Here is a 25,849-nt window from a genome sequence, read left to right on the forward strand (position 1 = left end):
CCTCCTTCCTTCCTTCCTTCCCTCCTTCCTTCCCTCCTTCCTTCCCTCCTTCCTTCCCTCCTTCCTTCCTTCCTTCCTTCCCTCCTTCCCTCCTTCCCTCCTTCCTTCCTTCCTTCCTTCCTTCCTTCCTTCCTTCCTTCCTTCCTTCCTTCCTTCCCTCTCTCCCTCCTTCCTTTCTTCTTCCTATCCTTTGACAGGATCTCACTCTGTCACCCAGGCTGGAGTGCAGGGGAATGAGCTCCGCTCACTGCGACCTCTGTGTCCCACCTCAGTCTCCCAAGGAGCTAGGAGTACAGGCATGCAGCAACACACCTGGCTAATTTTTGTATTTTTTGTAGAGATGGGGTTTTGCCATGTTGCCCAGGCTGGTCTCAAACTCCTGAGCTCACATCATCTGCCAGCCTTGGCCTCCCAAAGAGTTGAGATTACAGGTGTAAGCCACCGGTGCCTGCTCTGAAGGACTTTTCCCATCAGATCTAAATGCATGTGCTTTTGTGGGTAAGTACCCAGAGAGCCAAAGAGAGTTACCACTCTTGGCAGCTGTTGGAAACAAGAAGAAACTAAATGTGTTGACACTGACACTAAAGACATATTTTAAGTGAATAAAGGTCAGTTGCAAAACAGTATGTACAATGTGATTTTATTTTAATAGAAATATATATTAGTATGATTAGGAAAAAAATTTGAGACTAGGCTGGGCGCAGTGGCTCACACCTGTAATCCCAGCACTTTGGGAGGCCGAGGTGGGCGGATCACGAGGTCAGGAGATCGAGACCATCCTGGCCATCATGATGAAACCCTGTCTCTACTAAAAATACAAAAATTAGCTGGGTGTGGTGGCACGTGCCTGTAATCCCAGCTACTCGGAAGGCTGAGGCATGAGAATCCCTTGAACCCAGGAGGCGGAGGTTGTAGTGAGTCAAGATCGTGCCATTGCACTCCAGCCTAGTGATAGAGCAAGACTGCATCTCAAAGAAAAAAAAAAGTGAGACTATACACTGATTATTACTATTAATTATCTCTAAAGATAGTGAGTTGGAATGAATATATGCATAAAGGGGCTTTTCACTTTCTAAATTATTAATTTCCACACATTGGAAGTTTATAAGGACTATGTCTTTGCAATTAAAAAAACTTTATAAAAAGAGTTATGTGCAAACACATCTCTTGGTTTTCATCATGTGGATGGATTTACTCCTGAGACTAGTGGTTTACAAAGAGACATTACTTATATGGCCCTATTGGATATACATTTTGCTTTTGTTCCATTGTAATTCTGCTTTCTCCCAAGTGTAGAAAGAAAAGAAAAAGATATACTGCCTCATTTACTGTGTTAAAATATTGGAAATACTAGAAATAAGTACATGGCTAGTAGAAGTGCAGAAAATACTACACTTAAAACTTACTATGTGCTTGGCATTTTCTTTAGTTCTAAGGTTTTTTTTTTTTTAATCAACATTACCTTGTTTAATCCTTATAATGACTTTATGTGTTAAGTATCCCACAGATCCCATTTTACATATGAAAAAAGTGAGGCAGAAAAAGCATATATTGTATTCATTTTTTAAAAAACTCAGCTCTCAGTTTATTAGACTACAGCACAAAAAGTATGCCATAAAGCTAGTTCATTAGAGAAAACCTAGAAAAGTAAGAGAAAGATTGTTGATTTGAGACAATTGAAAAAATTGTGCACACGGTGAATCACAATCTAAATGTTTGAAGTTCCAAAATATGCAAAGGTAACCACAGATTTGATTTAATACCCTCATTGTAATTTGGATCAGACGAGAAAGTTAGAGTTCAGTAAACTGAAATCATAGATAAGCAACCAAATGGCTAACAGTGAGTGCAGTCACAAAAATGTTTCTGGTTGGGTTACAGTCATCCACCGGAATTTTGCTGTCAGTACCACTTAGAATATTTCCTAGGCTAGTATTTTACAAGTTATAAGTAATCTTTATTTTTATTTCTATTTACATATTTATTATTTTTGTGATCCACTATTTCATAGAATGGAGGTTCCACAGCGTTGGATCATTGTTTTGTTCACGAATGTATCCTAAGTACCTAGAACAGTGCCTGAAATATAGTAGGCACTCAATAAATATTTATATAAGATAAATTAGATTAAAAAACACTTAAAAGTTGCCTGAGCTTTGTTCTCTTACCACATCAATGGCTTATTCACTGGGATATCAGCCTAAAATACTCAAGTTAATCAAAGGATCACTTCAATTTTCAGCACGGAATTCTACTGCAACATAATTGTTATAGCTATCATCCATTAGAGTTTATTTTAAAATCTCCCTATTATTTAAAGTATATGCATATATATTAAATTGGGGGAGTAGCTTAAGTTGTGCAGTTAGTTAATTGTCTAAAATATTTTTTGAAACATAGGAAGCTTGTTGTTAGTGAAGATAACACATTTTAGTATAAGGTAGAAACTATGGACAGCCCTTGAAGCTCACTGGCTTCAGGTTCATTTGTTTATCCATTTATGCATTAAGTAGTTAATTGACTGTCAAGAATTACATTAGACACTTGTATTAAAAATGAATATTAAATCATTCTTCTGACCATCCATCCCTCACAATTATTGATCAAGTGCCTACTGTGTACCAGGCACTGTGCTAAATGTTTTATATCTTGCAATGATTCCAAATGGGGAAAATTTTGCCTTCCTGGGACATTTAGCAATGTCTAGAGTCATTTTGCATTGTCACAGCTGGGAAGGGGGTTGCTATGAGAATCTAGTGGTAGAGACCAGGGTTGCTGCTAACCATCCTTCAATGCCCAGGACAGCCTCCAGAACAAAGAATGACTCAGCCCCAAATGTCAATAGTGCCAAGGCTGAGAAACCCTGATGTATATTATTTTATTTAATTCTTCAAGCCACGCTATGTAGTAGATGGTATTATAACCTTCTCTTTCTTATAAATGAAGAAATTGAGGCTCATAGTGGTCAAGTCCCTAAGGCCCAACATGTGTAAGTGATTGAGCTAGCCCTTACTTTACTCCAAAGCTATGTCCTTAAGAATTATGGTATACCACTCCATCCGGTGTGGGATAGGGGTGGAGGAGGAACAGAAAGGGGGAGGCTATGAAAGCAGGTGGATAATAAATCAGGAATAAATTGTTATCGCATAAAGCATTCAGAGAAGAGAAAAGTGCAGGGAGGAGAAAGCAGAAATAAAATGATGCTAAAAAACAGATGGTACTTTTATGGCTGCTTCAAGAGAAAATGGGGCTAGAGAAAGAAATAGAACTGCTAATAAACAAGGAGGAGCTCTAAGTCGCATAAAAAAACAAACAAACATGTAATCCGGAACTCTTAAAATCTACCTCTCCCAAAGGAAACAAATTAGAACAAGTTGGGAAGTAGTGAAGAAAGAGCTATTGATTATAAGCAGCCCAGTAGATATGTGAAATATAGGTTTACAAGGTATTAGGAAGTAGGTTCACAAATTTACTGAATCACTTAGAATGATTTACACATGAATTCTTGAAATTTGAGGTGACTGCAAAGATTTGAACAAAATAAATACTATAATGATATTTAAGACACATAAGGACTGTGAAAGAGCTTATTTTTAGATGTCACTGGAACTTTGCTCAAGTATTATTTAGTCAGCAAAATCAATATGAATTGATCACCATGGACCCTGTCTAAAAGGTGTTAGTCACTGAAATACCAAAAAAGTCTTCATTATTCACATTCAAAGCTTCCATATTGTGAACTCAAGGATTGGATTAAAGCAAGGCCAATTGTACATCTGAACATGATGGACTGTGTTTTGTTGCTACAATTACACTATATAATGTATGTATTAGAAAGTGTAACATGGCTCCATGCAAAACACAAAGAAAAGAACTAAATCATCTGGGTCGAACAAAGCATGGTTGAACACTTTCAAACTAGCAGTTACAGGGACAGATAAATTCTCTTGAGGTAAGTAAGCCACAAAGAGGGTAGATCTTGACTTCTAGAAACTGTCTGGAGACTTCAGCCTTTTAAAATTTTTGTAAATTAAGTTATTCTAGAGTCTCAGAAAGTTTTCCCTAATAACTAACATAAATTTACCTCTTTCCTTTAAAGTCACTTCATCTTGTTCTCTCTGGGATAATCAGAAGTGCAACAAATACAATGTTCTTAATGTTTATATCCCCCTCTCCCACATTTTTTTTGTTCCAGTTCTTTGAATTATTTTAGTGGCCTCACTATAAGCTAAATTTTGAATAATTTTAATAAAATATACATTTTAAAGTTATAAAGTAAAATATCAAAACAGTACAAATATGTATAAGGTAGGACACTAATTTATTTAATTAACCAATTACCTATGCTATAGTTTGGATATTTGACCCTCCAAATGTCATGTTGAAACGTGATCCCCAGTGTTAGAGGTGAGGCCTAATGGGAAGTGTTTGGGTCATGGGACAGGATTGCTCATGAATGGCTTGGTACTGTCCTTGAAGTAATGACTGAGTTCTGGCTCTACTAGTTCTCTTAAGAATTGGTTGTTAAGAAGAAAATGGCACTTATGTGTTGTTAAAAAGAAAATGGCACTTCATCTCTCGACATGTGATCTCAGCACATGCTGGCCCCACTTCACCTTCTGCCATGAGTGGAGACAGCCTGAGATTCTCACTAGAAGCAGATGCAGGCACCATGCTTTTTGTACGGCCTGCAGAACTGTGAGCCACATAAACCTACATTCTTTATGAATACCCAGCTTTGTGTATTCCTTTATTATAACACAAATAAACTAAGACACTTATTAATGAATTTTTAGGTTACTTTTTGTTTTGCTATTAAAATGATGCTGAAATGTATAGTCCTGTACATTTATTTTTAGGATAAGGAATTTAAGGCTAAATTTCTTGAGACTGAATTGTTGGGATATTTTGATTTGTGATTGACATCAAGATGCCTTCAAAATGATGGTACCAATTCTCACTAACAATGTATGGAAACACTTATTTCTCTCTCTCCTTGCTGATAAAAAGGAATGCTAATAATGATAAAAATAGTACTAGTAAAAGCTAATGTTTACTGTTCACTAAGTGACAGACATGGCTCTAAGCATGTTCATGTATTACCTGGGATATAATAAGTCTTCAATCTTTGCAAACACAGTAAGCAAAACAAAACCATCCCCCTCCTGTTTTAGACTCCTGGATTTCATGTCATTTTTAAGTCACAGAAGTTAAGTTATCTAGAATGATTTTGTCCAACCAAGATTATAAAAATATTCTTCTACATTTTATTTTGGCACACATATGCTTAGTTAATGAATTTATGTTTACTATTCAGAATAGTGTTTGCGGCAAAGGTAGCTAGCTGTCTACCACGGATATGTGCTTCCTTTCTAAGGTACAGCATTACCTCTGAGAAGTGGCTGCCCATTCAGAGGTCTCATTTCCCAGGACCCCTTGCTTCTGGGTGAGGTGAGGTAACTAATTCTAGTTAGTGAAGATGAATGGAAATGATGTATGCCACTTCCCAGTTGAGGGCAAGCACATATGGCTTATCACTTTCTCTTTTTCTATGTCAGTTGCAGTTTGGTACTAAGAATGCCCTTAGAAGCCATGCGCTGAAGATGGCAGTGCCTTTGTCAGCCCGGGTTCCTGAATGACTGCATAGAACAGAGTCTTTACCATATACGACAACCCCAAACAAAGAACACCTTTATTGAACTATTACAGAGGTAAGAAGTAAACTTCTATTTTACTTAGTTACTAGAATTTGGAGATTTGTATAATAACTAAGCATTACTCTAACTTATGCAATCATTAGCTTTAATGGAATTTTCGTTTGTCTCTGTGGTGAAGTAGAGAACGAATCTTACTTTTTATCCCATATGAAAGTCAATTTTCCCAATACCATCTAAATAAAAACTCTGTCATTCTCCAAATGTTTCCACGTACTTATTGAGAAGCCTATTTTGGGATTCTATTACATTTTATTGCCTATTCCTATATTAGTGTGACACTAATGTTATTCCTTTTCAAAGTAGTATCAATTATTGTAAACTTATTAATTTTTCCCAGGTGAATTTCAGAATAAATGAATCAAGTTAAACAACAAAATTCTGATACAGACCACATATTAAATTTACAGGTTAACATCTCCTTCTTTATTGTCTTCCTCATCTCATATCTACTGAGTGGTTTACTTTTATTGATTCTGCATCCATAATATGTTTCATATCTAATTTTCCCTTTCCATTTATCCTGTCTCCTCCTTAGTTCAGGCCTATGGTACTTCTCTCTTGGTCATCCCTACAATGTATGGCCTGGTTTTCACTCTCCTGTTTTTCCTTTCTCTAAACCACTTTGTATTCTACTACCACAGGAAAATGTTAAGATGATTAGATTGCCTCTGTGATTTTAAAAAGGTCTTCCCATATGTAGAACAAAGATCAAATTCTGCTACCTGGCATTCAAAGTGCTCTATAAAATGCTGCTGCTCTGCCTGGAAGGCCCTTCTCCCTTCTTTGCCTGGCTAACTTCTGCTTGCTTCTGGAACTCAGCACAGATATCAACCAGTCAAGGCCACTTGTGCCCAGAGGTCTGAGGTATGCTGCTGTCATAACACTTATTACCCATGATTATACTAGTAGTCTGTTTACTTGCTGGTTTTTTCAATTCCATACATTAAAGAAAACTCTACACAGATTGAAATGCAAAAAACAAAGCCGGAAAAAAAATGGCAACATATATGATGATGAACAAAAGATTAATATCTTTAATATATAAACTTAAAACACTAAGAAAACATGCTAGTAGAAAACTGGACAGAAGGCACATACACAAATTTACCCTAGGAAGAAATAACAATGACTAATTAATATATGGAAAGAAGTTCTTTACAATTTCTAGTTCTGAAATTTAAAACAGTAGAAAGGTACCATTTTATCCTATCAAACTGACAAAGTTTAAAAAAATGAACCGTCAATGTTGGTAAGGCAGAGAAAAAAAAAGCTATTTGATGAAGATTTTCTGTAAGAATAAAGTGGTATGATATTTTTTGGGGGAGCAATTTGACATTATTTGCCAAAACCATTAACAATGTGAATGGATATTATTTCAGGAATTTAAACTCTAGGGATGTATGATAAAATTGTAGATGTTAACAAAAGTTTGCATCAGCATACTTATTAAACTATTGTTGTTTTCTCCTCCCAGCTCATACCTAACACTATTAGTAATAGTATAAAAAATGAGAACCAATCCAGATTTCTAATGAGGATGGATTAATAAAAAACAACATGGTATATCCCTTCCAGAGCATGGGCTGTGGTGCTCAGGTGCCTGAGTTCCAATCCTGGCTCTGCCGCTTAATAGCTGGGTTACCTGGTTAAGTGACTGCCTCAGTTTCTTTATCTGTAAAATGTAGATAATAAAGGCACCTATGTCATAGGGTTGTAAGAATTGAATAAGTTAACTGTGAAACATCTCAGTGCAATACTAACACACAATACATCTGAGCTAATTTATTGTTACTATTATTATTACCACAAATGTGATACAACCACAAAACATCATGTCTTAGAAGAATATTGTGAGATAAAATGTTTCCAAACAACATTATTTAAATAATTGATTACATAGCAGGATAGCAGGATTTCAGTTTTGCTCTCCAAAAGATCATGTTTTTTTTTTTTTTTTTTTTGAGATGGAGTTTCCCTCTTTTTGCCCAGGCTACAGTGCAATGGCGCAATCTCAGCTCACTGCAACCTCCACCTCCTGGATTCAAGTGATTCTCCTGCCTCAGTCTCCCCAGTAGATGGGATTACAGGCACCCGCCGTCATGCCCAGCTAATTTTTGTATTTTCAGTATAGACGGTGTTTCACCAAGTTGGTCAGGCTGGTCTTGAACTCCTGACCTCAAGTGATCCACCGGCCTTGGCCTCCTAATGTGCTGGGATTACAGGTGTGAGTCACTGCACCTGGCCAGATTATGTATTCTTATCATATATAGAAAAATACATAGTATAAATACATATATTTGCATATTAATGGTGATTATCTTTAGGTGGTAAGATATATATATGTATATATATATCCAAATGATCTTTAATAGCCATGTATTGCTTTCGTAATGAGAAAAAAGAGAACCATAGTTTATTTAAAAAAGAAGCTATGGCCTAGAAAGGTTAGTACATTGGCCAAGGTAATTTATTTAGTCAGTGGTGGGAAACAGAAGAGAAATGAGCAACATTTATTGAGTACCTCTGATGTATGAGGCTGTGCGGGATGCTCAGTACACAGACTCTATTTCATTGTTTCTCCATAATAGCCCTTCAAGGAGGCACAGAGGTTATGAATGTAAACTTCATGTGCAACAGCCCAGGTATTTCCAGTTCTGTCCTGTCTTAGTTGTGTGACCTTGGGTCTATTAATCTTGCTGAGTCTTGGAATCCTCACTTACAAATAGGGAATAGATCCCTTTTTTTCACAGGGCTATTGGGATGATTAAATGAGATAATACATACAAAGTCTTTAGTCTGCCTTAGTGTGCCTGGTATCATGTTAACTCTCAATCTAACAAAAAAATGTTTTATAGATATACCTTTCCCTTCACTTTTCTAGATCAGTAATTTGATACTAAAAAAGTTCAAGAATCTTATCCAAAGTCATTTAGCTGGCAAATGGAGCCAAAAATCAAACTAATTTCTGTTTCCAGAGCACTTATATATATATATATATTTTTTTTCCCATGTTTCTCTTTTGGTAGCTTTTATTTCGTAGAAAGCCTAGTAAACAGGGATGTAGAAGGTCAAACAAAGGCTTACATGTGAAATTCCAAGAAGTAAAGTATTATCAAGACTACGGAATACAACTACATGCAAATGGTTGATATTCAGGTAAAATTTAGTGAAAATATTATAATTAACCTGTTTTTTATATTTCAGGTTGTCCCAATGGGACAGCAGATTGAGACAGGAGGTCAGCCTGCCTTATCAATGTGAACTCTTTTCTGCAGAAATTTATAATTTTTTAAGTGTCCCATATATATCATGTGCCAGATGTTTTATTGCCAACAGAGCAGCAAGATAAATCTGAAAGAATGGAAATGTTCTGGTTCCATTATGTTTGCTTATGTATACAGAAGGAACTTTCAAAAGAAACAGAGATGTAAAGTATGGAAGCATAAAGAACATTGAACTATGCCTAGTTTAATTATCTGTTCACCATTAACTAGCTTTGTCACCACTTATCTCTTAGAGCTGGTTTCCATACCTTTAAAATAGTTGGACTGAACTGGCAAGTGTCAAGGATCCTTTCTAACTTTGAATTTCTCAAATTCTAAGTGGTACATTTTTCGTTTTGGATACCGATTGAACGAGGAAGCATCAGAAGGAGTGTTTTGGATATGACTTTTCTCAAATTAAGTGTTAAGGCAATTTATTCATTCACTCATTAGTTCATTCAACAAATATTGGCTACTATAAGCCAAGCATGAGGCATAGAGTAGTGAATAAAACAGAAAAGTTTTCTGCCCTCATGGAGCTTATGTGCACCTGGGGTAGGCTGATGTTAAAGCAGTAAACAAATACAGAATATAATGTTACGTAGTGATAAAAACCCTGGGGAAATACAGAGCAGGATGAGGGTGGAGTCACAGAGGAGCAGGTGTTCTATTTTAAAGTGAAATTCCAAGAAGTAAAATATTATTAAGAATAGGGAATATAGCTAATTGCAAATGGTTGATATTCAGGTAAAATTTAGCAAACATCTTATAATTAACATGTTTTAATATTTTAGTTTTATTTTATTTTGAGATGGAGTCTCTGTCACCCAGGCTGGAGTGCAATGGTATGATTTTGGCTCACTACAACCTCCACCTCTTGGATTCAAGTGATTTTCCTGCCTCAGCTTCCCAAGTAACTGGGATTACAGGTGTGCACCACCACTCCTGGCTAATTTTGTATTTTTGGTAGAGATGAGGTTTCACCATGTTGGCCAGGCTGGTCTTGAACTCCTGACCTCAAGTGATCCACCCACCTTGGCCTCCCAAAGTGCTGGGATTATAGACATGAGCCACTGTGCTGGGCTGTTTTTAGTATTTTAGGTTGTCTCAATGGGAAAGCATCTCAGAGGAGCCAAGACCCAATGAAGTGAAGGGGTGACTGTGACCATTATCTAAGGAAAAAGTGTTCCAGGCAAAAAAATATAAAGACCTTGAGGTGGAAGTGTGTTCAGCATGTTCAAGGGAAGGCAAGGAGATCAAGTTAGCTTGAGCGGAGTGAGGGAGGGCTCCAGTCAGATCATGACAGCTTTGGGAATAGCTTTAGATGTCCTTCTAAGTATTATATGATAGCAGTAAGGGAAGGGTTTTTGGCAGAGTGCAGGATCAGATGTATATTTTACAAGATCATTTTGGTTACCTTTCGGAATCCAATCAGGAGGGGGCTGGATACCAGAAAGGAAGCCAGATGTCGGAGAGAAAACCGGAAGGCCAGTTAAGAAGCCACTGCTGTGGTCTGGACAAAGGGTGAGAGCAGCTTTATAAGAGTTAGGTTAAAGTCAGGAGGACCTGTAAAGGAGCTGGATTTGGTGCATATTGTGAAGGTGGAGGGGCCAAGACTTGCTGAAGGACTGATTGTAGGATGTGAGACAAATGAGGGAGTCTAAGGCTGACTTCAGGGTTTTTGGTCTAAGCAATCAGGTGAATAAAGTGCCATTTACTGAGCTCGGGAAATACCACTGGGGATAGCTAAGAAAGGAGCACTATTTGAAGGGCAGAACTACCTGTTCTGTCATGGCCTTGTTAATTTTGAGATGCCTAGTAGGCATTTGGTAGATGGTGAATGGGGCTGGAGTCTGGGGGAGAGGTCAGGGATGCAGAGTCAGTCAGTAGATTTTTTTTTTTCTTGCTACAGGACGAATCCCTTGCAATATCAGTAACCTACTGAAACAAATTGCTTCAAAGTGTGATCACAAACATTTAATTTCAGATGTGGGTTACAGACTGAAGGAGGTAAGGAAGCTGTGTTTCTGTATTTATAAAACAGGAAAGAAGCGTTTGTCCCCTGAGACTAATCATGAATGAGTAGGAGGTACATCCTATTTAAGGCATACTCTAGTATCTTGGGTAAATTACCTAGGTGTAATTCCATTGGTTCTCAATAAATCGAAGAGATGAAAAGTCGTGTGTATTTTCTGATGTTTTAGAACATGGTTTAGGGCAATGATACAGTGGCTTTATATTATGCTCTTTTATATAGAAAGTTCAAGACAAACTTTTAGAAGCAGCAATTTTGCACATTGATACCCTCAGATGTTTAAAATTTTCCTCAGTATCTATTTTCACACATACCAAATGACAAAGCTGCAGTCAGTTCTGATTCCTAAACAGAACCCCATACCAATATTTGACTGCAGATTAAAAAAAAAAAAAAGATTTGGATTCCACCAACGAATAAACAAAGTTGAAACATCTGCTGGAAATCCCAACATCCTATGATGAAATTCCATGCTTGGATATCTTATTCAAGGTCATAGCTTGAATATTTAAACATCAACAGCCAAACAATGGCATTATGGGTTTAAATTTACAGAGCAAAACCACAATACCTAATTTATAATACTCCCTTTTTGCACTTACTCTAAGCAGTTAAATGATATGGACTCTGAAACTTAGCAGCCAGTTATGTTTAGTAGTGTTGGGATATGTAATTTTTCTTTGAGAAACTTGATACTTATTTTCAGATGACATACAGATTATGATTAATCGTCACCTACTGCTAAAAGTTTTTGAAAGGATATCTTCAGGAAGTTCTTTGAATAGACTGTGTTACTTGGATGTTACAATGGAGATGCCACTTGAGCTGAAATGTCACTCAGCAAAGGACATTTATGGATGGGAATTCATTCTAAGTATTATCTGGGAAAATTTAGAATTACCTGGTTCGCCTGGCTCTCTTAATCTTTTTCAATGCACAATTTCTTATTTTTGGAAATATGAAATGGATACAGTTTAGGCACTTGGCTAATCCTTAGGGATAAACACTGGGGTGTGAAAATAGACTTTTCCTCCTGTGAAGAATAAAAAGATAGCACTTTAAAGGAGTGAATTTGAGTAAATACAAGCCAAGAGTAAATATCTGACATTCATTATAATTTTGAAAATCTTGCTTGTTGCCATGTGTAGATCTATTCTATCTATCTATCTATCTATCTATCTATCTATCTATCTATCTATCTATCTGTATCTATCAATAATCTATCTGTATTTCAGTGGGATTATTAACCAAACTGGTCACATCATCTAACTCCCATCTTTATTTATAAAATCCTTGCCAAAATTTTCCCTCTCTGGCACTAGATTAGAGCAGTTTTTGGAATTTTCTAATTTCATATTTGCTTTTATGTATTGCTGTTTATGAATGCTGCAAAGTGTATTGCTGCTCTTATCTGTGCTTAAAAGAAAGAGTGTCCCAGAGAGGCTTGTACAAGATAATGCAATAAATTACTTCCAGAAACAGGATCAGAATTCATGGCAACCAACTCCTGAAGCTGCAGGTCAGGCGGTGAAACACATTGTCTTATAACAAGTCCTAAAGCTAGGAGGAAAAATCCTGCTTTGGACCCACTTTCTTTTCATTATCAATTCCTTTCCTACTGTCATAAGCTTTTGAATAAGACATGCTCTGTTTAAAGGAGAACAAAACAAGGTTTATTGAAAACATGTGATACTACAACTTAGGAATCCTTTATAAGGAGACTGGAGATGGCCTAATCGAGTTCAATACCATTCAGGAGCTGGATATTTTCCCATTAACTAAAAATGGAAGAGTATAAAGAAGGCATAATTCAAAAATAGTTTCAGATGTGCCCATTTTTTGACATTGTGACCAGTAAATACTCCAGAAAACCACAGAAACTTGATAAGAGATGGATTCTTAAATCACACGATGGCAAATGTCCTAAGGATTAGCTACAGTACTTTGATCTCCAAATTCGAAGCACAGATTTGGAGTCTGTGGTAGGGGCTAAAATCAAATATTTAAAACATTTTGCAAAAGGCAGAAGTAAAATAACTGAGAACAAGTATGGGTGTAGAGAAGCCTCCTGTAAACGAACCTACAATTCAAAGCATGTGTGCAAATTAAGCACTTTGTTAAAAATATAATCATGTTCCCATGACCATATTAAATAATTGAAGCAATTAGATTAAAAAATGCAGGCAAAAAATACCCTTTTGAGAAAACTTCTGATAACTGACGCAAAGGAGCTATTTTCACCTTGCATTGCCTGAGTAATTGCCATTTTCCCCTCTATTTGCTCATGTTGACAGTGTTGTTTTTACTTTGTGTGTGTAGGGGTTATGATGGGGGGCCGGGGGATGACACTTCTCATGTGATTGTTTACTAGCTTTCAGTTTTCTGAATTTTTTATTCATTCAATACACATTCATTGTGGCCAGAAACTTCTAGGACCTGGGTATATAATATTAAAGGGCATGGATGGGGCATGGCTGGTGTGGACCAGATAGATGCCTTCTGTCTGCACAAGGCTGAAAGGATGGTTTGCATAGAAGATGCTGAATCGAGTAACCACAATCATGAGTGATGAATGTTATGATAGAAGAAATCTAAGGAGCACCTTGCAGGGAGAATTAACCTAGTTAAGAGGCCAGGGAAGCCTTCCAGGAGAAACAAGTGAAGCCATAATTAACAACCAGTCTACAAGAAAGCTTCACAAGCCCTTCTAATTAAACCACATCCTTTAAGTACCGTACATACTATTCCTGAAATTATTTATTATATCTAAGGACTCCAGACTCAAAAAGTACCTGTCTTGGTTCCTGCTCCTTCCATTTACCTTTTAAAATAAAATGTATTCTTATTTAACATACACAGACTCTCAAATTCTAGGAATGCAGTATTGAAGATATTTTGAGGAAAATAATAAACAAAACATACAAAGACGGTCTGAGTTGATAATTTTTTCTGATTGTAGGTATCGATTCTAAGATTGATTAGAGGTTTCACTGAACACATCACTTTTATGATTCTGTTTGCTACCACTAAGAGTTATGGAGTATTGATTAAACACCAGGCATTAAGCTAAGCACTTTACATGTATCAGCTCATTGCATCTTCTTGGGCAATCCTTTTAAAAGGTACAACCAAAATTCTAAGTTTAAAATTAAGGAAATATATGAAGAGCAAATTAAGGCAAATAACAAAGCACCTTTTAGAACAGAGCTTTTCGTGAGTTGAAAATGCCATTCTATGTTACTTCAGCCTAGAACTGAGGAGGTGCACATGGAAATCCTATGGCCAATTGTCTTTGGCATTGTCCCTCTTTGCAATGACAAAAGTGCCTGGAGTGTGAGGAGATTCGGAACAACTGTACATCATATGAACCCATCAACCCTCCCAATATTGCTATACAAAAATAATACTAGTCAACATCTAAACTGTACTTCATCTGTGCCAGGCAATAATTCTTTTAATTTAGTTTTTGAATAGTTAACATATTTATATTTTAAACATCAAAATGACATAAAGAGGTAAATGCTGAGAAATCTTGCTCCTACCCGTTTCCATTCACATTGTCCCCATTCACTATCTTCAGTTAAACATTTTATTCTCTTCTTTTGTAAAAGTTGTTTCAATGTTTCTTTATACAAACACAAGCAATATAAATGTAAACTTTTATTTTCTCCTTTCTTACACAAAAGTAGCACACTATATATGCAGTATTACATTTCATTTCATTTTTCTTTTATTTCATAATTTGGGATTCTTCTATAGCTGTGCAGAAAGATCTTCACTATATTTTATTGTTTGGACGTACCATATGTTTTTCAGCTATAGTGAACATTTACTATAAATTGATGAAATTATTAGAAAGCAGACTTCCCGGGTCAAAGAGTAAACGCTTAAGTAATTTTGGTAGATACTGACACTCTTTCATAAGGGTGATACCCCTTTGCACTCCTGTGGCATGTGAGTGCCTATTTCCTTGCAGTCTCATCAATAAAGTGTGTGGTCAAACTGCAGATTTTTGCCAATCTGATAGGTGAGAGAATGCTTTCATTTGTATTTCTTTTTTATGAGTGAGAGTGGGTATGTTTAAGAGGTGTATATGTATTTCTTATTCTGTGACCAGTCTGTTCACATCCATTTTATTTTCTGTTAGGTTGTTGGGTTTTTCTTGATTTCTAGAGCTCCTTATAATTTAAGGTGATTAGCTTCTATTTTTTGGTAAGAGTTGTAAATATTTTTCCACATTGTCTTTTGACTTTGCTGTTTAGTTTATCATACAGTATTCTTTGATTTTATGTATTCTATCAATATTTTCTTCTATGACTTTGGTATTTTTAGTTACAATTAGAAAATCTTTCCAGATTCCAAGGTTCCAAGAGAATTTACCAATTTCTGCTGCCCAGTATTTTACGGTCTTATTTAATTTAAATCTTTGATTTATTTGGAGTTTATCTTGGAATCTGGTAAGACAGATATGGACACAGCTTTTTTTTTGTTTCCCAAATGAGTAATTAATTATTCCAGCATTTCTTACAACCAGAATGAGAATGAAGTTGAGATTCATATATTTGGTCACACAGGATTGTTTCTAACTTTGAGAAAATAATTTTTTTTGTTGGTTATGATGGAAGATCCAAGGGGAGACATTAGGCAGAGTTTTGGAGGTAGTTTTAGAGAATAGTTTTAAGAATAGGGCAATTTCCAAGAGGTGTTGAATTAAGTAAGGAGAACAAATGACTTATTTTTAGATCACATGAGAACCATGAACATCAGACCCAACTCTATAAAGCACCATTGGGTCTTGGTGGCAATTTTGAATATTTTATTCCAACGGAGTAGTACTTTAAGGCTCTAACTAATGTCATTACATGTATCTTTTAGCAGGGAAGTATAATTAGTATTGGTCTCAGTAAAGTTTGCTTGAATAAGGACTTTCTAAAAATTAAAGTTAGATTTAAATAATGGTCCTTCAGGAATTTGTACCGCATTGGCTTTTTACATTAATTGGTCTCTTTACACTTCATCTATGTAAACATAATACTTACATTCATTTATCACAGTATGAAGAACTGCTCCTTAATAGGCAATACTTTCATTTGTTTCTTGACCCAAGTGGTAAAATATAAATTTCAGCAACTTCTGCTTATCAAAATAATTTCCATAGAAAAACAGAAAAAGCAGAAACATGAGTTCTACGAAAATAAAATGTCATTTAAGACAGCATGGTGTAATTTAATACCATGCAACATTCTAGGCATTTCAACATTTTATTTTATGATTTATTTTTAAACTTTTATTTCAGGTTCTGTGGTACCTGTGCAGGTTTGTTATATAGGTGAATTGTATAACATGGGGGTTTGATGTACAGATTATTTCATCACCCAGGTAAAAAGCCTAGTACCTGACAGGTAGTTTTTTATGATCTCCCTCCTCCCACTTTCCATCCTCAAGCAGGCTCCTATGTCTGTTGTTCTCTTCTTTGTGACCATATAACTCAATGTTTAGCTCCCACTTATAAGTGAGAACATGTGTATTTGGTTTTCTGCTCCTGTGTTAGTTCGCTTAGGAGAATGGCCTCCAGCCTCATCCATGTTGTTGCAAAAGACATGATCTTGTTCTTTTTTATGGCTGTGTAGTATTTATGTTGTATGTGTACCACATTTTCTTTATCCAGTCCACCATCAATGGGCATGTAGGTTGATTTCATGTCTTTGCTATTGTGAATAGTGCTGTGATGAATATATGAGTGCATATGTCTTTATGGTAGAATGAGTTATATTCCTTTGAGAATAAACCCAATAGTGAGATTACTGGGTCAAATGGTACTTCTGTTTTGAGTTCTTTGAGAAATTGACAAATGGCTTTCTCCAATGGCTGAACTAATTTACATTCCCACCAGCAGTATATAAGCATTCCTTTTTCTCTGTAACCTTGCCAGCATCTGTTATTTTTTGACTTTTTAGTAATAGCCATTCTGACTTTTGTGAGATGGTATCTTATTGTGGTTTTGATTTGCATTTCTCTAATGATTAGTAATGTTGACCATTTTTTCATATGCTTGTAGACCACGTGTATGTCTTCTTTTAAAAGTGTCCATTCAAGGCCTTTGCCCACTTTTTAATGGGGTTGTTTGTTTTTTTGCTTGTAAATTTGTTTAAATTCCTTACAGATTCTGGCTAATAGACCTTGTCAGATGCATCATTTGCAAATATTTTTTCCTATTCTGTAGGTTGTCTGTTCACTCTGTTGATAGTTTCTTTTGCTGTGCAGAAGCTGTTTAGTTTAATTAGATCCCTTGAGTTTAATTGACAAAATTAGTCAATTTTTCTTGTTGTTGCAATTGCTTTTGTCTTTGTCATAAAATCTTTGCCAGGTCCTATGTCCAGGGTGGTACTTCCCAGGTCATCTTCCAGGGTTTTTATAGTTTTGGGTTTTATATTTAAGCCTTTAACCCATCTTGAGTTGATTTTTGCATATGGTGTCAGCAAGGGGTCCAATTTCAATCTTCTGCATATGGCTAGCCAGTTATCCCAGCACCATTTGTGGAATAGGAATTCCTTTTCCCATTGCTTGTTTTTGTTAGGTTTGTTGAAGATCAAATGGTTTGTTTGTGACATTATTTCTGGGCTATCTCTTCTGTTTCATTGGTCTAAGTGTTTCGTACCAGTACCATGCTGTTGTGGTTACTGTAGCCTTGTAATATAGATTGAAGTCACATAATGTGATACCTCTGGCTTTGTTGTTTTGGCTTAGAATTGCCTTGGTTATTCAGCCTCTTTTTTTGTTCCATACGAATTTTTAAGTAGTTTTTTCCTAATTCTGTGAAGAATTGGTAGTTTGATAGGAAGAGCACTGAATCTAAATTGCTTTGGGCAATATGGCCATTTTAACAATATTGCTTCTTTCTATCCATGAGCATGGAATGTTTTTCCTTTTGTTTATATCATCTCTGATTACCTTGAGCAGTGTTTTGTAATGCTTGTTGTAGAGATCTTTCACCTGCCTGGTTAGCTGTATTTCTATGTATTTTATTCTTTTATTTATTTTATTTTATTTATTTATTTATTATTTTACTTTAAGTTCTAGGGTACATGTGCATGACGTGCAGGTTTGTTGCATATGTATACATGTGCCATGCTGGTGTGCTGCACTCGTTAACTCATCATTTACATTAGGGATATCTCCTAATGCTATCCCTCCTCCCTCCCCGCCGGTGAATGATGTGCCCCACCTTGTGTCCAAGTGATCTCATTGTTCAATTCCCACCTGTGAGTGAGAACATGTGGTGTTTGGTTTTCTGTCCTTGCAATAGTTTGCTGAGAATGATGGTTTCCAGCTTCATCCATGTCCCTACCAAGGACATAAACTCATCCTTTTTTATGGCCGCATAGTATTCCATGGTGTATATGTGCCACATTTTCTTAATCCAGTCTATCATTGATGGACATTTGGGTTGGTTCCAAGTCTTTGCTATTGTGAATAGTGCCACAATAAACATACATGTGCATGTGACTTTATAGCAGCATGATTTATAATCCTTTGGATATATACCCAGTAATGAGATGGCTGGGTCAAATGGTATTTCTAGTTCTAGATCTTTGAGGAATTGGCACACTGTCTTCCACAATGGTTGAACTAGTTTACAGTCCCACCAACTGTGTAAAAATGTTCCTATTTCTCCATATCCTCTCCAGCACCTGTTGTTCCCTGATTTTTTAATGGTCGCCATTCTAACTGGTGTGTATTTTATTCTTTTTNCTATCATTAATGGACATTTGGGTTGGATCCAAGTCTTTGCTAGTGTGAATAATAAAAAAATAAACATACATGTGCATGTGACTTTATAGCAGCATGATTTATAATCCTTTGGATATATACCCAGTAATGAGATGGCTGGGTCAAATGGTATTTCTAGTTCTAGATCTTTGAGGAATTGGCACACTGTCTTCCACAATGGTTGAACTAGTTTACAGTCCCACCAACTGTGTAAAATGTTCCTATTTCTCCATATCCTCTCCAGCACCTGTTGTTCCCTGATTTTTTAATGGTCGCCATTCTAACTGGTGTGTATTTTATTCTTTTTGTGGCTGCTGTGCATGGGATGGCATTCTTTTTTTTATTGCACATCACTCTTTCATTATACTGATCTGGAAAAAGGATTTAGTACAGTTATGCTCAAATGAACACTAGATCCATGTGGCAGGGCCAAGCAACTAGAACATGATTCAGAAATCAGTGGAAGATACACTTGTACAGGACCAAGAGGCATTTCACTGCCACAAAACAAGGAAGGGAGGGATTCTAAAACACACAGCAGGAAGCACTCCTGCCCTTCAGAGGTCAAGGAGCTTATCCCATATTGGTATGAGGAATGGCTTATTTTCTGTTGACCACATGTGGGACTATTTCAACCGCCACAAGAAACCCTTAGAAGGGTTATTGTTTTGTATTACTTATATACACTAAACTTTTTTTTTTTTTTTTAAATAAAAGTAAATGTAACACATAAACTAAATTCAGGATTGATCCCAACCTTCTAGAGCCAGTTCCTCTGGGGTCAGGGAGGAAACAGTTGTCATATCACCATGCAGGTTACATTCATCTTCCACTGGGATGACTAGAGTTCCCAGGCAGTGGCCTGACTACAGAAGAGCACAGGACTAGCTCCTGGGGGCAGACAGGCTCTCTTGCTTCTCCTCATTGGTCATGGCTTAGCATGCTTCCTTCTTCCAAGTTCTTAGTAAACAAAGCACTCGCAAAAACCCAAGTCACTACCTTTGAACTCTCTTGGATAAGGGGGCCTTTTCCACAGCTTAGACTGAGAACCTGTGCCCTAGAAGTGCTATTCTGACTTGAATGTACGAAGGGAGTGGGTACAGAAGACAAAATGGCTAAAATGAAAATGGGAGCCATCGGTTCCCATCTGCAGCTGCAGCTCAAGATGTCTACAGATGTGGTCAGTGTGACGTGCAGGAGGGAGGGGCAGATGGATGCGATGGGCAGGGAGGTTGCTCCTGGGGACTGTAGCCTGTTTGCTGGCCTTCACTTCTTGGCTTTGCCCTGGGCAGCCACAGCTTCCATGGCTTTGTGCATGGCCTCTTCATCCCCCAGGAACTGCATGGGCTTGATGGGCTTCAAGTTCTTGTCTAATTCATAGACAATGGGAATGCCAGTTGGCAGGTTCAGCTCCATAATAATCTCTTCAGAGAGACCCTCCAGATGCTTGACAATGCCCCAGAGGCTGTTGCCATGGGCTGCAATCAGTACCCGTTTCCCCTCCTTGATCTGGGGAACTATTTCTTCATTGCAGAAGGGCAGAGCTCTGGCAATAGTGTCCTTCAGACTCTCATAGGAGGGTAGGTGATTTTTTGTGAGGTCTACACACCTGTGATTCTTACTGATGTTGCTGTAGAAAGGATGGTTGGGCTCTGTCGGAGGTGTGGGACATCATAGGAGCAGCTGCAGATCTTCACCTGGGCCTCACCATGCTTTGCAGCAGTTTCTGCTTTATTGAGACTGGTTAGAGCCCCACAGTGCCACTCATTGAGGCGCCAAGTCCTCACTACTGGCAGCCACATCTGATCAATGGCATCTAGCACTGTCCAGAGGATCCGGATCACACTCTTCTGCACTGGGGTGAAGCAGATGTCAAACTCATAGCCATCATCTGACAGTGCCTGCTTTGCCTCCTCATGGCCCGCCGGGCTCAGGTCGGCGTCATACTGGCTGCTGAAGTGGTTCTTCAGGTTCCAAGCACTCTCACTGTGCCGGATCTGCACCGGTTTGTAGGTGGCCATGGTGGCAGGCTTGGGGGACAGCATTCTTGATTTGGCTGTCAGCTTGGATGTTGTTGGTGCATAGGGATTCTACTGATTTTTGTACATTGACATTGTATCCTGAAGCTTTGCTGAAGTTGTATATCAAACCAAGGAGTTTTGGGGCAGAGATTATGGGGTTTTCTAGGCATAGAATCATACTGACTGGAATCAGGGATAGTTTGACTTCCTGTCTATTCAGATGGCTTTTATATCTTTCTCTTGCCTGATTGCTCTGGCTAGGACTTCCAGTACTATGTTGAAAAGGACTGGTGACAGAGGACATCCTTGTTTTGTTCTGGTGTTTAATAAGAATGCTTCCAGCTTTTGCCCATTCAATATGATGTTGGCTGTGGGTTTCTCATAGATGGCTCTTATTATTTTGAAGTATGTTCCTTCAGTGCCTAGTTTGTTGAGGGTTTTTAACATGAAGGGATGTTGAATGTTATCAAAAGCCTTTTCTGCATCTATTGAGATGATCATGTGGTTTTTGCTTTTAATTCTGTTTATGTGATGAATCACATTTATTCATTTGTGTATGTTGAACCAACCTTGTGTCCCAGGGAGGAAGCCTCCTTGATAGTGGTGGATTAGCTTTTTGATGTGCTGCTGGATTCATTTCACGAGTATTTCATTGAGAATTTTTGCATCTATGTTCATCAAGGATTTGGCCTGAAGTTTTGTTTTTTTTTGTTGTTGCTGTGTCCCTGCCAGGTTTTGGTATTAGGATGATGCTGGTTTCATAGAATGAGTTAGGGAGGAGTCCCTCCTCCTCTGTTTTTTGGAATAGTTTCAGTAGGAATGGTACCAACTCTTCTTTATACTTCTTGTAATATTCAACTGTGAATCCCTCTGGTCCCGGGCTTTTTCTGGTTGGTAGGCTTTTTATTACTGATTCAATTTTGGAACTCATTATTGGTCTCTGTCCAGGATTCAATTTCTTCCTGGTTCAATCTTGGAAGGTTGTATGTTTCAAGGAATTTATCCATTTCTTCTAGGTTTTCTAGCTTTGTGTGCATTAGAGGTGTTTTTAGCAGTCTCTGAGGGTTTTTAAAATTTCTGTAGGGTAGGTGGTAACATCCCTTTGTCATTTCTGATTGTGTTTATTTTGACCTTCTCTCTTTTTTTACTTATTAGTCTAGCTAGCATTTTATCTATCTTATTTATTCTTTCAAAGAACCAAGTCCTGGATTCATTGATCTTCTGTATTTTTTTTTTTAATCTCAATTTTTTCAGTTTAGCTCTGATTTTGATTTCTTGTGTTTTACTAGCTTTGGGGTCGATTTGCTCTTGTTTCTCTATTTCCTCTAGGTGTGATGTTCAGTTGTTAACTTAAGAGCTTTCTAACTTTTTGATGTAGGCATTCAGCGCTATAAATTTCCCTCTTGATATTGCTTTAGCTGTGTCCCAGAGATTCCGGTATGTAGTATCTTTGTTCTAATTAGTTTCAAATAATTTCTGGATTTCTGCCTTAATTTCATTGTTTACCCAAAAGTCATTCAGGAGCAGGTTAATTTCCATTAATTTCTATTTTTATTGCAGTGTAACACTGTAGTCTGGGAGTGTGGTTGGTATGATTTTTTTTTATTTGCTAAGGATTGTTTTATGGCTGATAGGTCAATTTTAGATTAGGGGCCATGTGCAGATGAGAAGAATATATATACTCTTGTTTTGGGGTGGAGATTTCTGTAGATGTCTATTTGGTCAAGTGTCAAATTCAGGTCCTGAATTTCTTTGTTAGTTTTCTGCCTCAGTGACCTGTCTAATACTGTCAGTGGGGTGTTAAAGTCTCCCACTATTATTGTGTGGTTTTCTAAATCTCTTTGTGGGTCTCTAAAAACTTGCTCTATGAATTTGGGTGCTCTTGTTTTGGATGCATATCTATTTAGGATAGTTAAGTCTGACCTTTGAGGTGAACCCTTTACCATTATGTAATGCCTTTCTTTATCTTTTTTGATTTTTATTGGTTTAAAGTCTGTTTTGTTTGAACTTAAAATAGCAACTCCTGCTTTTTTCTGTTTTCCATTTGGTTGGTAGATTTTTCTCCATCCCTTTAGTTTGATCCTGTGTGTGTCATAGAATGTGAAATGGGTCTCTTCAAGACAGCATACGGTTGGGTCTTGCTTCTTTGTCCAACTTGCCACTCTGTGCCATTTAATTGGGCATTTAGCCCATTTCCATTTAAGGTTAATATTGATATGTATGGATTTGAAGGACCAAATCCTGTTTTGTGTTGTTAGTTGGTTATTATGCATATTTGTTTCTGTGGCTGCTTTTTGGCATCAATGGTGTATGTACTTAAGCATGTTTTTGTAGTGGCCAGTAGTAATCTTTCCTTTCCATATTTAACACTCCCTTTAGGACCTCTTATAAGGCAGGTCTGATGGTAATGAATTCCCTTAGCATTTGCTTGCCTGAAAAGAATCTTATTTCTCCTTCACTTATGAAGCTTAATTTGGCTGGATATGAAATTCTTGTTTGGAATTTCTTCTCTTTAATAATGCTGAATATAGGCTCTCAATCTCTGCCGGCTTATAGTTTCTGCTGAAAGGTGTGCTGTTAGCCTGATGGGGTTTCCTTGGGAGGTGGCCTACCCCTTCTCTTTAGCTGCTGTTAACATTTTTTGTTTCATTTTGACCTTAGAGAATCTGACAAGTATCTGTCTTGGGGATGGTTGTCTGTGTAGTATCTCACAAGGGTTCTCTGCATTTTCTGAATTTGAACATTGGCCTCTCTAGTGAAGTTGGGGGAATTTTCTTTTATTTTTTTTCTGTCGCCCAGGCTGGAGTGCAGTGGTCGGATCTCAGCTCACTGCAAGCTCCCTCTCCCAGGTTTACACCATTCTCCTGCCTCAGCCTCCGGAGTAGTTGGGACTACAGGCGTCCGCCACCTCGCCCGGCTAGTTTTTGTATTTTTTTTAGTAGAGACGGGGTTTCACCGTGTTAGCCAGGATGGTCTCCATCTCCTGACCTCGTGATCCGCCCCTCTCGGCCTCCCAAAGTGCTGGGATTACAGGCTTGAGCCACCGCGCCCGGCCAAGGGGAAGTTTTCATGAATGATACCCTGAAACATGTTTTCCAAGTTGCTTGCTTTCTCTCCCTCTCTTTCAGGGACATCTGTGAGTCATAGATTTGGTGTCTTTACATAATCCCATACTTTGGAGATTTTGTTCATCCTTCTTTAATCTTTTCTTCTTTATTTTTGTCTGACTGAGTTATTTCAGAGAAGTGATATTCAAGATTCTGAGATATTTCAGAGAAGTGATATTCTGAGATTCTTTCCTCAGCTTGATCGATTCTGCTGTTACATTTGTGATTGTATTATGGAATTCTTGAAGTGAGTTTTTCAGCTCTATCAGATCAGTCCCTTTCTTTCTTAAAGTGGCCATTTCATCTTTCATCTCCTGTATCACTTTGTTGTATTCCTTAGAATCCCTGGATTAGGTTTTCACTGTCTCTTGAATCTCAATGATCTCTGTTCCTATCCATATTCTGATTTCTGTTTTTGTCATTTCAGCCTGGTTAAGAACCATTGCTGTGGAACTACTGCAGTTATTTGGAGGTAAGAAAGCACTCTGACTTTTGAGTTGCCAGAGCTCTTGCACTGGTTCTTTATCATCTGTGTGGGCTGATTTGCCTTCAGTCTTTGAAACTGCTGTCCTTTGGATGGGTTTTTCTGCTTTTAGCTTCTTTAATGCCCTGGAAGGTTTGAGTCTCATATAAGGTGGTTCAGTTGACTGGCTTCATTTCTGGAAGAATTTAGGGAGCAAGGCTCAGCTCAGAACTTTTGGGCTGCATGCTGTAACTTTGGGAGGCTGTTACTGGATCCCTGACTTTGTTCTCTGGCCCCTTGAAGTTAGGAACCTGCTACATTGGAGGGGCTGAGGCGTTCCTGGACCTCTGGCCACAACAGTCTGATGGGTGGTGCCAGCCAAAGCACTTCGTTGGGGTGGTGGCAGCAGGATCTGTGCTCATTTGTAAGTGTCAAGAGCAGTGCCAAGAGCAAGTGGCAGTGTGGTGGGGTGAATGCTCATCAACTGGGGCGGAGTGCTGGTGGTCATGGGGCTGCCGGCTTCCATGTGCACACTCATGGTGGTAGCAGTGTCAGCATGGGGGCAGGCTACTGGTGAGCTTGGGGCTGCCAGCTTCCATGTATATGTTCACACTGACAGCAGTGGCAGCGTGGGGCAGGGGGTGGGGCTGCTGACCTCCATGCACGTGCTCACACTGGCATTTCTATATTTTAAAAGGAAACAGTTTGGCAGTTTCTGATAAAGATAAATCAGCACCATATGACCCTAGAGAAATAAAAACTTACGTTCATACACAAACCTACACATGAATGTACATAGCTGCCTTATTTGTAATAGCAGAAGCTAGAAGCAGCCCAAATGACCTGTGTTAGGTAAATGAACACACAAATTGTGCTACATCTAGATCATGGAATTCTATTAAGCAATAAACAGGAATGCACTATTGATGCACTTGGATGGATCTCAAGAGCATCATACTGTGTAAGAAAAAGCCAATTTCAAAATATTACTACTTTACAATTTCATTTATACAACATTATAAAAATGACAAAATTATAGTGAAACAGAACAGATATAGCGGTTCCCAGGGGTTAGGATTGAAGAGAGGGAGTACTTGTATAGAAGTAATACAAAGTATATCATTCCAGGCTTATTTAGGGTGATGGAAAAGTTCTGTATTTTGACTGTGGCGGTGCTTAAATGCATATATACATGCGAGAAAATTTAATAGGAGTGTATATAAAAATTGAATGCATGTAAAAACTGGTGAAATTCAAATAAGGGCTATAGTTAATAGTATGTATTCATATCCTGGTTTTGATAATTGCATTATACGTAGGTAAAATATTTTGGGGAAAGTTAGGTAAAGAGTGAATTTGAACATGGAAATTCTGTACTATTTTGCAACTTTTAAGTAAGTCTACAGTTATTCCAAAATAAAAAATTGAATATCTTTTATAATAGTTACATCTATTTTCTTTCCTTTCCTTTCC

The 25,849-nt window shown here is 37.6% G+C and overlaps 2 protein-coding genes across 4 annotated transcripts in view; both read right to left on the minus strand.

Moving 5' to 3' along the window:
- Positions 1 to 25,849, minus strand: part of KCNQ5 (potassium voltage-gated channel subfamily Q member 5) — a 599,695-nt gene that overhangs the window by 140,134 nt on the left and 433,712 nt on the right. The gene's annotated exons all lie outside the window — the stretch shown is intronic.
- LOC108529209 (phosphoglycerate mutase 1-like) lies at positions 20,052 to 20,806 on the minus strand. Its single transcript, XM_017871352.1, is given in 2 exon segments — positions 20,052 to 20,449; positions 20,452 to 20,806. Coding segments are annotated over 2 exon segments (753 nt in total).

Source organism: Rhinopithecus bieti, unplaced genomic scaffold (assembly GCF_001698545.2).
Source record: "Rhinopithecus bieti isolate Rb0 unplaced genomic scaffold, ASM169854v2 scaffold_4709, whole genome shotgun sequence".
In the NCBI taxonomy this organism is placed as follows: Eukaryota; Metazoa; Chordata; class Mammalia; order Primates; family Cercopithecidae; genus Rhinopithecus; species Rhinopithecus bieti.